This window comes from Bubalus kerabau, chromosome 4, assembly GCF_029407905.1.
Source record: "Bubalus kerabau isolate K-KA32 ecotype Philippines breed swamp buffalo chromosome 4, PCC_UOA_SB_1v2, whole genome shotgun sequence".
NCBI classification, from domain to species: domain Eukaryota; kingdom Metazoa; phylum Chordata; class Mammalia; order Artiodactyla; family Bovidae; genus Bubalus; species Bubalus kerabau.
In genome coordinates this window covers 12,871,704-12,887,049 of record NC_073627.1, presented here as the reverse complement: position 1 = coordinate 12,887,049, position 15,346 = coordinate 12,871,704, and the positions used below count along the sequence as shown (strand labels likewise).

At 53.2% G+C, this 15,346-nt stretch overlaps 1 protein-coding gene across 3 annotated transcripts in view; it reads left to right on the top strand.

The window, feature by feature from the left end:
* The window catches only part of SLC38A10 (solute carrier family 38 member 10), a 40,673-nt gene that overhangs the window by 9,075 nt on the left and 16,252 nt on the right, over positions 1-15,346 (top strand). For all 3 annotated transcript variants that reach the window (XM_055575349.1, XM_055575348.1, XM_055575347.1), the window contains exons 5-10: positions 158-301; positions 1,169-1,293; positions 3,879-3,981; positions 4,800-4,982; positions 7,228-7,339; positions 8,185-8,291. In XM_055575349.1, coding sequence (XP_055431324.1) covers positions 158-301; positions 1,169-1,293; positions 3,879-3,981; positions 4,800-4,982; positions 7,228-7,339; positions 8,185-8,291 — 774 coding nt within the window. The remainder of the gene's footprint in view (positions 1-157; positions 302-1,168; positions 1,294-3,878; positions 3,982-4,799; positions 4,983-7,227; positions 7,340-8,184; positions 8,292-15,346) is intronic.

Sequence of the window (15,346 nt, the reverse complement as noted above, 5' to 3'; positions counted from 1 at the left end):
CGGGGACTGTTTCAGTCCACATCTTGGACGGGGAGCGGTGGGAGGGGCTCTGAGACCAGCACACCAAGAGGCGAAGTGCGCTGGGCCCCAGTCAGTCCCGGGGCTCGGGGTGGGAAGCCCGGGCCGTCCCTGGGCCAACGCCTGGTACTCTGCCCAGGTCACGGGCACCTTCCGCATGCTGCTGCTCTTCGCGGTGTCCCTGTGCATTGTGCTTCCGCTGAGCCTGCAGAGGAACATGATGGCCTCCATCCAGTCCTTCAGCGCCATGGCCCTCATCTTCTACACCGTGTTCATGTTCGTGGTGAGTGTCGGGCCGCCAGCTGCTGCTGAGGTTGACAGGAATGTGACGTAGAATCCGCCACAGGAGCCTGGTGGCCAGATGAGGCCGCAGGGGAGGGGAGCGCTCTGAGGCAGGGAGTGAAAGCATGATGCTCCCCAGTTCACGGAAGACCTTTTATGTGGGCTTTGTGGCCAAGAGTCAGGAGGCCAGCCTTTTGTCACAAGGGGTAAGAGCAGTTGTTGTCTAACAAGTGTTTATCACTGACTCTTGAGGGGGCAGGAGGTGCAGTCTGGAGTTGATACTCAGGGCACCCCTTGGGAGCCCCCGGGCCTGAGCCCCTGACCACTCCGGTGGGAGCAGAATGGGAGAGTCTGTGCAGTGGGCTCTCCTTAGAAGACCAAGCCCCGGGTGGTGTCTCCAGTGCCCCTCGGCTCTGAGGGCCAGCCCAGTGACCCTTCCTCTGCTTCTCCTGGCAGCCCTGTCCTTGATGGGTCTGTCTTTTAAATTATGTCTGCGCAGGACTGGCAAGGACCTGCCAGCTTGGGGGACTGTCCTGACCTGGAGGCGACTGGGGTGGGCACAGCAGGTGGGCCTCATTGCTTACCATCTGCAGCCCTGGATGGGCAGCCGCCCCTGGTGCCAGGAAGCCCCACAGCTCCTCTGGGTAGCACCTGGCCAGCTGGTGGCACAGCAGAGAGCTGAAACCCCGGGGCCACACACCACTCCCCGCCCCTCCGGCTCCCCCAGCCCCTCTGGCCGGTGGCACCAGGCTGCACTGTGCGGGGCCTGCACTGTGGTGCCGGCTGCCTTGGTGCCCTGCCTGGCCCTGGCCCGAGTCCCGCCTGTGTGTGCTGCCCTGTGCCGAGCTCCACTTCCTTCTCCTCGCAGATCGTGCTCTCCTCCTTCAAGCACGGCCTCTTTGGTGGGCAGTGGCTGCAGAGGGTCAGCTATGTTCGCTGGGAAGGCGTCTTCCGCTGCATCCCCATCTTTGGCATGTCCTTTGCCTGCCAGTCGTAAGTACCGCCTGCTCCCGGGGCCCTGGGGGTGAGTGTTACAAGGGGAGGCTGCCATCCTGGGAGCGGGAAGCACCATTTCCTTCAGTGGATGATCCAGGACACGAGGAGTAAGGTGTTCTTCACCTTGGCCTCTCCCTGCTCCGGGTTCAGGGCAGGAGTTCTGTGTTTACCAGAAGAGAAATTGACTTTGTTCCTGAGATGTGTTGCCGGCACTGTTGGCGACAACGCCCAGTTTGCCAAATCCCCCACGAGCAGAGTTGGCTGTGGGGAACACAGCACAGCCCCGAACCATCTGACTCACAGAGTCCCGAGCGTTTTGCCAGAATTTAGCTATTCGTGTGAGAATATTTAAGAGGGAATTGCACAAACATTGACTTCAGACTGCTGCTGGGATGCTTTCAGAGGCACGCGTGTGTGTGTGCCTGTGTGCGCGCACACGTGTGTGTGGTTGAGCAGGCGTGCGCTCTGGCACTTGGGGCTGTGTAAATGCAGAGCAGTGATTTCCATAATTCCAGCAGCCTTACCTTCTCCACCAAATGACAGGAGCCTACGATCCATGCCAGGTTGGGTGGTAACCTTGCTCAAAAGAGGCATAAGTCTGGCCGGGACAGGAAAGCACCATCGGTGGTGGGGGTCTGGCAGAGCAGCTCCCCGCAGCTCCACGGGCATGAACCGTGCCAGTTGTAAACTAACGTGCCAGATGAGACTTGTGTTTACACCCACACGCGAGATCCAAATCGTCGTTTCCCACTTCTCATCTCACTTGGCAGCTCGGTTTCCGCCAGAGCACACTCCGCTCTTGCTGTTTAGCGTCCCTGTTAGAGCTGGTGACAGAAGCTATATGCTTTTGCCGTGTACCTAGTTACCGATTGTCCTTTTCTCCTGTGCTTTGGTCTGGCTTTCCGGTGGGGGCTGCTCTGTCATCAAGTGGGTCTCTTGGGCTTGGTTCTCCGGTTGAGTTATGGGTTCCTGAGGGGGGCGGGTTGTGAGCTCACATTCTGTCTGCCGCTCACGGAGGGCACGGGGCCTGAGGATGTGCCCACATCCCCTGGGGAGTGGAGCCGAGAGGTCCAGAGCTGGGGCTCTTCCCCGCACATCTGGCCCTGAAGTGCATAGGCTGGGAGCCCTGCTGCCCTTGCCAGGTGGCCATGGGCCCCGCTGCGTGGCTGGTCTCCCCACCCTGGATGGACTGGGCCTCCGCTGGGCCATCAGTGTGTGGCCCTCCCTGGTCTGACTTCGAGGGAGACAAGTACAGGGCGGCATAGCGCCAGCAGGCCCCCAGCGCAGCTCAGAGAGAGCAGGGAGCGTGTGGAGGCCCAGGCTGTGCGGGGGCAGGTGGACACCTCTGACTCAGGTAAACTGAGTCACGGGCTGCTCGGTAAGATGAGCAGGTGCTCTGCGGGTACCACAGGCAGGATTGAGGAAGGCGAGCACCACAGCCTTGCCACACCCATCCATCCCCACATGTGGGCACAGCCCCTCTCCTCAGTGGCTCCTGGCAGGGACTTCTCCCCGTGTGTGCTGGGGATGCCCCTGTCCTGAGATCTGGTGCTGGGGCTCCCTGGTGTGGCCCTGGCCCTGACCCTGACCCTAGGAGCTGGGCAGTCCCCCTGCAGGTCCTCTGCCACCTCCCTAGTCTGCATGGGTGTATGTGCCCGTGGCCGCGGACTGCCCCCTCTGTAGCACGGAGGTGGGGACAGCTGTCCACGGTGACTCTTGCCCACCAGCAGTGGCCAGTGGGGCAGTGTGCAGGGCCAGGGACGGTGCCCGCTTCTGCCAGCCAGGCTCCCCCCGTCCTTGTCATTTGCTGTTAGTAACATTAGCGGGTCCTCTTTGTTCTCCTTTTACTTTTTTTTAAGTTGGTTTTGGGGTTTGGCTGCGCTGACTGTCGTGCTTTTCACTTAACATCCTGCTGCGCCCCCTCCCGGCCTCCCATGTGGCGTGACCGCTGGCCCCGGCTCCCTGGGTGCCACGCCTGAGCCCTCAGCACAGCGTCACCCTGCTGTCTCCTCTCAGGGCTGCACAGGGCACCCGCCCCTCCCTGTCTGCCTCCGTGTGGCTGACCTCTCACAGGTGCCGGCTCCCTGCCTGCCGTTTGCAGAGAGCCCACTTGGACGCATCCATCCCTCACCCCGCAGTGCTGCCCTGCTGGCCCTGGGCCGTGGGGCTGCAGCCGCTCTTCCGTCCCAGAGCTGGGTCCATGCCGGCTCTGAGCCCCTCACTGAGGCGCTGAGATGGGCAGGCGGCCCGGCTTGTTTGTTTAACTTTCCATTCTTTTGACAGCGACGCTCTGTACCGCTTCCTGCTTCCCCTGTAAACACGGGCTGCTTAGCCCAGCCCGGAGCTCCCCGGAGCGGTCACGCTCCTGCTGCAGTGGAACAAACGGCCTTTCATCCTGTGGCACTTCTGAAATGTTTACAGAGAGTGCACGCGGGGAACGCGCCGAGTGCCGTCGTAGTATTGTGTGAGCCCAGCCTCGGTGCTGGTGGCGGCCGGCGTCGTGGGAAGGCAGGTGCTGGAGACTCGGCTGGGGGCCTGGGAGAGGCGAATCGGCTCCGCGAAGTCGCTCGTTATTTTTACAGCCAGGTCCTGCCCACGTACGACAGCCTGGATGAGCCATCAGTGAAAACCATGAGCTCCATCTTTGCCTCCTCCCTCAACGTGGTCACCACCTTCTATGTCATGGTAAGAGTCCTTTCATGCCCCTTCCCCTCCCCCAGCCCCTCCAGTCCCCAGTAACGCCCTGTCCTTGCTTCTTCCCATCCCTGCGGCCGAAGGGCAGCTCTGCCCCTCCACTCAGCACTAGGGCTGGCAGGGATCTGACTCTCCAGGTGGTGTTGGTGTCCCCATCCCCGGAGGAGCGTGGGCACCTCAACCCAGGGCCTGGAGCCTCCGCACGACCTCTGCTGACTCACTCTAGAAAGGTGGTGCAGCAGTGAGAAATTCAAGAAATAGCAGAGAAAGAAAATCACAAGTTCCAGCCCGTAGATGCAGATACAGTTCATGTTTCAGTAGATGTTCCCCTCCAGTCTTCTTAATTCTCTTCATTGTTTTTTTACATGTCAGATAGAGTTATAAATTCATTGAGAGTCTGACTTGTTCTCCTGAACCCTGTGGTTCCGCCACTCTTGTCGGTTTTTCCGAATGGTCCATCAGATTGTTGTCCATTCAGCCCGTGGGGACAGCAGTTTACCCCTCGGTTCCCAGGTTTGGGTTTTGAGCCACGTTAAATCCAGCCCCTCTGTGGGGCTTGTGGGGCATGCCTCTGCTCACTTTCCAAGCAGGCAGCTCCGTTCTCTTGGTGCCTCGCTGTCCAAGCAGGGAGAAGCCATGTGGGACTCGCACCTTCAGGGCTTCTGCCTCTGCTCATCAGAGAGGACTTGTATGAGTCAGGAGCTGGTGGGCCTTGGTCCTGCTTCAGCTGCTCATGACAAGGTTCGAGGCCATTCCAGAGAGGGTGTGCCTCTCCCACCACACATCCCCTGCTGTTGGTCCCCCTGCAGGTGGGCTTCTTCGGCTACGTGAGCTTCACCGAGGCCACCGAGGGCAATGTGCTCATGCATTTCCCCTCCAACCTGGTGACGGAGATGATCCGTGTGGGCTTCATGATGTCCGTGGCCGTGGGCTTCCCCATGATGATCCTGCCGTGCAGACAGGCCTTGAACACTCTGCTCTTTGAGCAGCAGGTAAGGTGCTCAGGGCCCTCAGATGGCGTTCTGCCCAGAATCCTCCCTGTCCTGGCCTCAGTTACATTGTCCTCCAGTGGCTTTTGCTAGTTCCTTATTTTTCTGGGCAGTAGCAGGCAGAGCTTTTTCTAGTAAAAAATCAGAAACTCCAGTTAAAATGGAATCTTTTAATAGGGATTTTTTTTTTTTAAACCAACCAACTTTGGAGAAAAGAGTGCCAGATCAGCCAGGTTGATTCCTGAAGGAGACGTGGAGTCAGGCTCAGCGTCCAAGCAGCTTAGGCCCATGTCCTGTGACTGCCCTGCTGTCCCTCGTTGGAGGAGTAGTGGGAAATCAGGGGCTTGCTGCAGCATGAACCCACGGGAGAGGAGCAGGTGGGGACTCATGAGAGCTGGCTTGACTGACAGGCGTGTATAGTGGCCGGCCAGGTGGGCCGATCGGTGCTGGGGTCAGGCTACTGTTCTCTTTAGGTTCGTGTGACAGAAAGTTTTAACAGTTTGACAGAAGACATCTGAGCCCTGAGAGAGGCTGTTTCATCTGCTGTCGTATGTGTAGGCTGGCTCCATGTAGTCCTGCGTGAGCAGTTTTCAAATGTACAGTTGGAACCCAGACTCCCCCGCTAACTGCTGCCCAGATGACAACAGGTGGTACAGGTGTGGTAGCTCATGCCCCAGGGCAAGGGCATGGGATTGGCCCCGTCTCTCTGTGGTGGTTCTTGTGTTCCTGCCCAAATCCTTGAGCCTGGTCTATGGCGTCAGCCAGGACTCCTAATGGTCAGTTGAACTGCTTAGGCCACAGAGGCGGGGAGGGGAGAGTCCAGCAGGCAGGCAGGGAAGGTGGCTACTAAGGACAGCTGGAACCAGGCTTGTGGTCTAGAGGCTGGCATGTGGTCAAGTCAGCCTCCCTCGGATTCTGCCACCAAGGCCAGCACCTTGAGGCAGAGCCCCCGCCCCGAAAAGCTGGCTGCCTGACCCCTGCCCTTGTTGGGTATCCAGGCGCCTGGACACCACGCGAGGCTCTGTCCCCTTGGGGGCACAGCAGGCTAGCTCATGGAGCCCTGGGGTCCTCGTTTGATGCACATGTGTGCTTCATATCTGAGAAGCATTTGTGTCTCTGTATGTAACCCATTTTTATCATTTTTAAAATTAGAAAATTAGTACCGGTGACAAAGGCAATGTTAACTCGAGTGGAAAGCTTACCTGCATGTCTCCATCCTCACACGAATGACCTTCTGCTCCCCTCAGCGTCTGTGTGCATCTCTGCAGATTTCCTCTCGCTGCATTTTCTCCTGTCTCCAGTCCACGTGTATCCATAGAAACCCCCAGTGTCACTGCGCCCTTGCTCTCACCTCCTAGTCGTTGCTTGACGTCTCCTGGTCACCCTTGACCTTTCACAGATAACTCCTGTGACCCCTTGGTGCACGTAGCTGCTTGTTTCTTCTCCTCTTAGAGTGTTTCCTTGGGAAATTTCTGCAGGATGCTGAGCCAGAAGGTGTAGACCTAACACCCTCCCTCTCTACTGTTCTGAGAAAGCCACCGTTGCAAGTCAATTCTGGATGTTGGGTGCCTGCAAACTGTAGCTCGAGAAGGGTTGAAGCTTCACTTGAGTGGTGTTTTCCTAGCCCAGCAACAGTAATCACGGTCGGCCCCTCCTGTGTGCACAGTGCTGTTCTAGAAGCTTCTCTCCCATTACCTCCCACCACAGCCTGATGAGATGCTTCTGGTGCCTCTGTGCCTTTGGGTGCAGAGGCTGAGCCGGAGATGGTCTCTTGGGCTTGACTGTAGCATGTTGTGACTTCTCCCCTTGTCTTCTTCCTGGACTCACCTGCTGGAGGCAAGGATGGCAAAGCTGAGCATGTCTGTGCACATGGGGGGCCCACCACACCCTGAAACTGCTGCGTGTTACTGTGAGTGGGGCTGTGTTCTGCCTCCTGTGCTATGCGGCGCTTTTAAAAATCTCTGTCACAGCACTGCTCTAAAGGGAGGACGGAAGGATTTGTTCCAAGTTTCTCAGAATGAAGTTACCCCCATAGCTGCTGTGAGGAGCAGCCTGGGCCTTCTGGGGCTCCAAGCTTCTGGTTGTAGGGTCACATTCAGGCACAGCTGCCTGTGCTGGGAGTGCTCACCCACCACCTCACAGGCCGACCCGCCTGGGGTGTTGGCAGAGCCCTTTAGGGATGTGCTTACAGGAGAGTAGAGAGGAAATCGGTCATTTCTAAATCTTGTTTTTATTTTCTTTCATATAGCAAAAAGACGGGACCTTTGCCGCTGGAGGCTACATGCCGCCCCTGCGGTTTAAAGCCCTCACCCTCTCGGTTGTGTTCGGAACCATGGTCGGTGGAATGATGATCCCAAACGGTAAGGCAGGGGGCTGCTCCAGTGACCGGCCTCCCACCGGCTTACCTCGCCCTCCCCGACCCGTCCTGCTGTTGTGCGCCCCTGCCTCTTCGGTGTTCAACCAAGACACTCAGAGTCTTGCCACCGTCCTCTCTGGTCAAAAAAACAGGTCCAGAGACTCGGGTGCTCTTTTCTTTGACGCCCTGAGAAAGGCTAGGGAGAAAACGCTGCAGCTTGATGGGACCACAAACACATGGGTAGAGCTGCACTGTGGGGTCCAGGCCTAATGTGCAAGTTAGCGGTTACCAAGCAGTTCCTTCCTTACTTCCGACTCCTGATTTTGTTGACACGTCACTGAGGGAAAAGGGCAGGGCCCTGCTCCAGCACAGATAAAGCTTATTATCCTCAGACATCCAGCGGGCCCCACATGCCCTCCAGGCAGCAACCCCAAGGCCCCCACACTCCTGGCTTCCCCACAAACCAGGACAGGCTCTGCTGGGTCACTCGCTGGGCACAAGGTGGGGTGATGTAAGATGAGCTGGCCCGGCGACCCCCGCTGGGTGCCTGGACACTACAACGAGCCCGAGCAGCAATGTGGGCCCCGCATGGGGCAGGCGGTGCTATTAAGCTCACCTCGCTGGTGGGGAAGCCGAGGTTCAGAGAGGGAGGGCTCTCCTGAGGCCCTGGCCCCACGCAGCCCTTCATCACGGTATCAGGGTGGACAGCCCTGCTGTCTTTGTGAGCACAGCAGGCTGTGCCCTGCTCCTCGCTGCTGTCCAGCAGCACGTGCAGAAGGGTCCTCGTGGGAAGACAGCTCCTCACCCTGCTCGCTGGAAGCTCACCCCTCCCTGTTGCCCTCTTGCCAGTGGAGACGATCCTGGGCCTCACAGGCGCCACCATGGGAAGCCTCATCTGCTTCATCTGCCCGACGCTGATCTACAAGAAGATCCACAAGAACTCACTTTCCTCCCAGGTGCGCGTGGCGTTCTCACCCCACTCCTGGCGGGGCTGGGTCGGGCAGAGCAGGAGGGCATGTTCTCTGATGGCTGCTTGAACTAGTTGTATTCCTTACACAAAAGGATCGTGGTCCCACAGGTCTGGGAGACGTGGGTCTACGCCGCGGTGAGCAGCCTTACACCCCAGGTACACCCCAGGGCCGCCGAACTGAGCCAGGCTTATCTGAGTGTTAAGTACTGAACAGCTTTTCCCTGCCTGTCTGGTGACTGGATTATCCCTGTGTGCCTCTTGTGTTCCACGACCCTGACTCCATCCTCTGCTGAGGTCACCCGCAACTGTCTTGCTAGGGACTGTGGGTTTTTTTTTTTAATTTATTAGGCTGACCCGGGTCTTAGTTATCTGACATGTGGGATCTTTAGTTGCAGCGTGCACGATCCAGTTCCGAGACCAGGGACCAAAGCCAGGCTTCCCTGCATTGGGAGTGTGGAGTCTTAACTGCTGGACCACCAGGAAAGTCCTTGGGGACTGTCTTGTTGGTGTCGCCTCTCCAGGCTTTCACTATTATGGACAAAGCCACAGTGAATACGTGTGTACACGAGCATTTCTATACATTTGAGAAAGTTCTGTAGGAAGCTACCTGGGTCTGGGATCCCTGTATCAGAGAGCAGGAGCTTCTCCTCAAGGACCCATGTGCAGGTCGGCGCTGTAGCTCCGCAGCTGAGCTCAGCCTCTCCTCTCCATTGGCCTGAGGGTGATGGCAAGTCTTGGCTTCCCTGGAGTGAAGGTGGGCATTTCTCTTTCCATGAACTGTCTGTGCTTTTTGCTCACCTTTTATGGAGTTGTTGAGCTTTTGGTAAATTCTTTGGGAACATAGTATACGTAAGGCAAAGCACATAAACCTCACATACAGCTTGATATATGTGGGCTAAGTGAAATGAAAAATGTGAGTGTTAGTTGTTCAGTCATGTCTGACTCTTCAGGACCCCATGGACTGTAGCCCGCCAGGCTCCTCTGTCCATGGAACTCTCCAGGCAAGAATACTGGAGTGGGTAGCTATTTCCTCTTCCAGGGGATCTTCCCAACCCAGGGGTCAAACCCAGGTCTCTCAGATTGCAGGCAGATTGTTTTCCATCTGAGGCGCCAGAGGGTGTGGCTAAGTGAACACAGTCACAGAACCACGTCAAGGGCAGATACAAAATATTCCAGCACTCGAAGCTTCCCTGGGGTGCCCTAGTCTTTCCTCCACAGAGATTACTGCCTGTCTTCTTATGTTTTGGAATAATTTTGCCTGCCTTTCAAGTTAGTAAAAATGGAGCCTCACAGGAAGTATTGTTGAGTGTCTGGCCTCCTTCCTTAGCTTCACGCCTGAGTTCCCAAGTTACTGGCTGGGCAGCCAGGGGTGGTCTGCCCATCCTCCCTGCCATATGCTTCTCCACGTAGGAGTCTGTGGTCACCCAGAGCTGAGTGTCCTGGGTGGGCTGCTCCGCCTTTTTCTTCTGGTGCAGCCCGTGTGCACTTTGGTTGGCAATTCTCTTAGGTGTGGAATTGTTGGGTCCCGGGGTTATGTCTGTCCAGTTTTGGTAGATTTTTCCAGACTTTACCCAGTTTTCCAAAGTGGTCCTTGGGCACCATATTGGAATTTTAGTTACGTAGACATTTATGGTCCCTTTTTCAGTCTCTACCCCTTCCTCTGGATATATAGCAGTACCTCATTTGGGTTTTAATTTGTGATTTTCAGGTGACTGATGACATTGAACATCTTTTCATGCTCTTGTTAGCTGTGTGGGTTTCTTCTTTTGTGCCTTTCAAGTCTTGCCCATTTTTTATCTATGAGTTGTCTTTTTCTTATTGATTTGTGGAGGTTTGTTAAAGATTTGAGATACAAGACTTTTTTCAGACATGTATATTACAAATGTTTTCTGTGACTCTTGGCCGCCTTCTCACTTTCTTCTGATCAGCAGATATTCTTAATTTGAGTGTAGTTCAGTTTTTTGAGTTTTTCTTTTGCTTTGTGCTTTAAAAAAATTTTTTTTTTTTTAATTTGACTGTACCTGGTCTAGTTCCCTGACCAGGGATCAAACCTGGGCCTTCTGTAATAGCACAGAATCTTAGCCACTGGATCACCAGGGAAGTCCCTTGCTGTGTGCTTTTGATGTACTATTTAAGAAATTTTTGCTTATCCCCAGGTCCTGAAGACAGTGTACTCTGTCATATTGTAGAAGCTTTTTATTTTCTCTTTCACATTTAGATCCATGCCCATCTGGAGTGCCTGGTGTGTGGCAGGGGTCAGGGGTCATGTTCTGGGTGGCTGTCCAGTTGAGCAGCACCCTTTTGCTCCGGCACCATTGTGGTCAGTCCCCTGTGTACGTGTGAGAGTGGGAACTCCCGTCACTGGTCTGTCCATCTCTCCCACACTAGAGCTGCCTGTGTTGATTGCTGAGGCTTGTAATGATTCTTGATGCTGGCAGCTTTATTCTTCTTTAGGGTGGTTTTACCTATTATTAGTCCTTTGCATTTCCAACTCAATTTTTTTTGGCTGCACCGTGAAACACGTGGGATCTTAATTCCCCAACCAGGGATTGAACCCATGATCCCTGCAGTGGAAGCCAGGAGTCTTTAACCACTGGGCTGCCAGGGAAGTCCCCCAACTCAGTTTTAGAAGTGGCTTCTCAGCTGTTGGTGTTTGACTGGGGTTGCATCAAACTGTCGATTGAAGATTGACATCATCATTCACTTTGCGACTTTTCCTAATTTCCATCCTTATTTCTCCTTTCACCAGTGGCTTATTTATTTAAACACTAAAATTTTAATTTTTCCTAGAACAGCATTAAGTAACAAACAAAAAACACTGTAATAAGTTGGGAGAGAAACCACAGAAAAAAGGGAAAACATCTTAGTACTTTTAATGGTACTGTTTACCTGATTTTTGGATCAAAGACCCCACGTCTTTATTTTTCACTGGTCCTCCATATTAGGTAACCAGCCTTGCTCTTGACTGCCCTGTGTCTCTTGAGGCAGGTCTCAGACCTTTCCTTATCGGAACTCCCTCCGTCTGCAGCCCTCTGGGGACTCCATCTGATTTCCACCAGTGGTCTCTCTAGATTTCCAAACTTTGGGGGATTTCCTAGTACTCTTTTTGATTGATTTCACACAGTTCCAGTGTGGTTAGAGAACCGAGCTGAAGAACTTCAGTCCTCGGACGTTTGCTGGGGTCCAGCAGGTGGTTGACTCCGATGGATGTTCAGCTGTCTGGCCGTCTGCAGTTGTTGGTGCAGAGCGCATCCCATGTGTGGTTGGGTTGAGTTTGCTAACTGTTATTTTTTTAGATTTTCGTGTATTCTTACTGATGTTTTAATCTCCTTGTGTGTCAGTTATGAGAAAGGTGTGACGGTTTCCATTTGAATCACTTAAAGGTTCGTGTATCTTTTAGTTCTATCAAGTTTTGCTTTTTGTCCTGAAGCTATGTTACTAGGAGCTTACAGTTTTCAGATGGTTGTATCTTATTAACCTGACCCTTTTCTGGATGAAATGTCCCTTTTTGTCTTTGGAGACGCTTTTCTCCTTAAAGCAGCCTTGTCTGATACAGTGTAGCTAATCCGGGTTGGTTCTGGGTTTGTAGTTGCACAATATCGTTTCTGTTATCCTTTCTCATTTGATGTCTCTGTACCTTTATATTTAAGGTTATGTCTTGGGTAAGAGCATATAGTTTGCTTTTGTTTTGTCTTGATCCAATCTGTTAATAGGAGTGTTTAAGACTATTTACAGTTAATACCGATTTGGGGGGTGGGGATTAAAGCTTCTGTCGCACTCTGTTTTTTATTTGTCCCATCTGTTCTTTTTTCTGTTTCTTTCTTTCTCGCTGCCTTTTGGATAAATCAAGCATTTTAAAGTATTTGTTCTCTATTCTCTTAGCTGGTGTTGTACATTTCTGTTCTGCTAGTGGTTATACGAGGCAGTTTAATATGAATCCTTGGTTTATTAGAGTTGACCATAAATTAGTTGTTTTTCTTTTACTAATTCCCAGATGAAGTAACCATCCAACAATATTTTAACTCCATTTATCTTTGTCTTTGGCCTTCAGTGCTATTGTTTTTATGTGTTTTAATTTTACGTGTATTTTAAACATTACAAGACGTGATTTCTGTTTTTCGGATAGTTGATGTTTGTTTATTTTGGTCCTTTGCACCCTCTTGGTTTTCTGGGGCCTGGTCCCATCCCCTGGTGTGCTTGGTAGTTCATGGAGGTGGGTGTGAGAAATCGTCCCTGGATGACGATGTCCTGTGTCCAGCAGACAGAGGACGGGCAGGAGGCCTGTGTCCACTTGGGAGCAATCTATGTCAGGTTTGCCCTGACTCCTAGGGTGTAGCCCTTCCTGAGTCTCAGCTCGATCACCCGCAGGTTGCTAAATTCTCTGCTTAGCTTTCATCCTCTTGGCAGCTGATCTCTGCACGACTCGGTGCAGCTGGTGGCTGGCACGTGCCTCGGGGAGAGCTGCTCACAGAACGTGGGTGCCTCCTGGAGGGTTCCTCTTCTACAGGATCCAGTTCTGGCTGTGGGGAGCCTGGGGCTTGCCCCGTGTGTTTGCCGGCTCCAGGCTCCTGCTCTGCTGTCCTGGTGCCCAGCACTGCTGGCCAGGAAAAGCCTGCCCTGGTGGGTGGTGCTCGTCTCTGTTCTCTGGATTCTCCCTCCTCAAGTCTCAGCCGCCGAAGCGGTTCACCCATGCCTTCAATTGAAGATTTTAGTGACTTTTAGGAACTCCTTATAATATGAGGCGGTTAGTTCATTACCTGCCAAATGGCAAATGTTTTCCCCAGTTTGTGAAGTCCCAGTGTTTTAGTCTATCAGACTCTTATTAGGAGAGAAAAAAGTCATTATTAAAATGACCCTCCTATGCCGGTGTTATTTTAAGGAATTTTTTCATCAGTTCCTGTAGTAATTCCAGAACTTCATTTTTCCATTTAAATCTTTTACTTTTTTTTTTTTTCTGTGCCACATGGCACGTGGGATCTTAGTTGCCAGACCAGGGATTGAACCTGTGCCCCCTGTAGTGGAAGGGTAGAGTCGTTACCCCTGGACCACCAGGGAAGTCCCCCATTTAATCTTTGCCTCATCTGTATTCTCTTTTGGTGTAAGAAGCAAAGTAGGCAGCCTCAGTTTTTTCTAGATGACTGCCTAGTTGTCCGAACGCTGTGAGTCCGTCACTGGTATGAAATGCTACTGCTTCTGTGTATTAAACTCCTGTATGTATTTGGGCTTGTTTGGGACTTGTATTTTAGTTTCCTGCCTGTTCTGTCCAGTGATGTAGCCATCCGTACTGTTGTAATTACCCAGCCTTGCGATGGTACTCCCTTGCCTTGTCGTGTGGCTCTGAAAATGTTTTAAATCTAATCTCTCTTCTTTCATTAATGATGTTTCTGGTTGTTCTTGATGACTTTCTTTTTTTTTGGCTGCGCCACATGGCTTGCGGGATCTCAGTTTCCTAACCAGAAATTGAACTCAGGTCATGGCAGTGAAAACCCAGAATCCTAACTACTAGGCCACCAGGGAACTCCCTGTTTACTTTCTATGTGAATGTTCCAATCAGCTGATCTGACTCTTAACAAAAACAAGTCCACCTTTTTGGTTTTGGTCTACTTGGAATTCATTGAAGCTGTAGATAAATTTAGGAAGAATCATTCCCTTGATACTCCGGCTATTCTGCGGAGTGTATTTGTGAGCCTCCCAGTGTGATAATGGGGTGTGGCGTTCAGTTGTCACGGCTGCTCTCAGCCCACCTTCCCCGTCTCCATCTGCTGGACCAGCTTCTGTCTGCTACGTGTGCCAGGGGTACTGGGACCTCCCTTTCCTCTGGCTTTTCCAACTGTTTGCACATAGGGAGGCTGTAGATTCTCATTTATTGATGTTTTACCCACTGACCTTACGGCCTCTCTTGGTAATTTCACCTCCCCTTTCTGGTTGTTTCTCGTCTATGTCGTCTTTTGCCTCTCTCCGTGGCACTGGGGGGTGAGGGGCCAGCTCATTGTCTTCCCAGCTGAGCTGGGACAGCTTGTAGTGTTGAATCGTCACATGTAATGCTGGCTTTGGCTTCATGTACAGAAATGAACATGTGCATTCAAACGCCCCCATGTTTCTGTAGATGTGAACACACTTAGAATCACGTTAAAGTGGCATCTCTCTGTGCCTGTTTTAATATGGATTGTTAAAACTGGAAAGCACATTGCATCATATTAACTGCTTTCTGACCATGTGCAGAGAAGATGGTAGGTTTCCCCACTGGACTTGGTGTTCTGGTGAAGTGCATTGTGGGTCCATCCTGGGGTGGACCATCTGACTGGGGCATACTGTTTGTATGTGTTGCTCTTTTACTTCTGTTTTGAGAAAAATGAGCTTTGCAAGGGGCACACTCAGAAATGTAACTGGAGTCTGGTGCACAGACCTCAGGCCTGGAGGGCACCCGCTTGGGGTGCATCCCTGCTCTCCCGGGAGCCTGGCTGCTGCTTTCCTGGATGGCACAGACCTGGTGTCAGCCTGAGTCCACTTGCCCCACTTGCCTGAGTGTTGCCGGCACTGAGGTGCTTGTTCCTGGCCCTGGCTCTCCAGAAGAGGCAGGGAAGGTGGGGGGGCGCAGGTTATGGGCCCATCGTAGCTGTGCTGGAGAAAGGCACCAAAGAGTGTTCTGAGAAACATCCTCAGAAGCATAAGCAGTGGCCGTGGAAACACTATGGGTCCTCAGCTAGGTGAAAAGAAACCTTACCTGTCATCACCAGTTCATCCTTCATGTTGAAAATTCAAGAACTTGGAGAAGCTCTTCAGTGGGGCTGAGTTAGAGGGGTGGGTTTGCCACGCGGAATTGACACTGTGGCCGGGAGCCAGCGGGGGGAGCAGCGGGGGGAGCAGGGTGGCTGCTGGGAGGCAGTGGAGCCCTGAGCCAGAGCTGCACCAGCCTCCACGGGAGGGTCCGGAGGCGTCACTGTGCTCCTGAGACAGGGATGTAAATGCCCACTGGGACCTCACCCAGAATGTGACGCCTCCGCCTCAGGGCTGGGGTGCCTGCCATGCCCTGATCACACT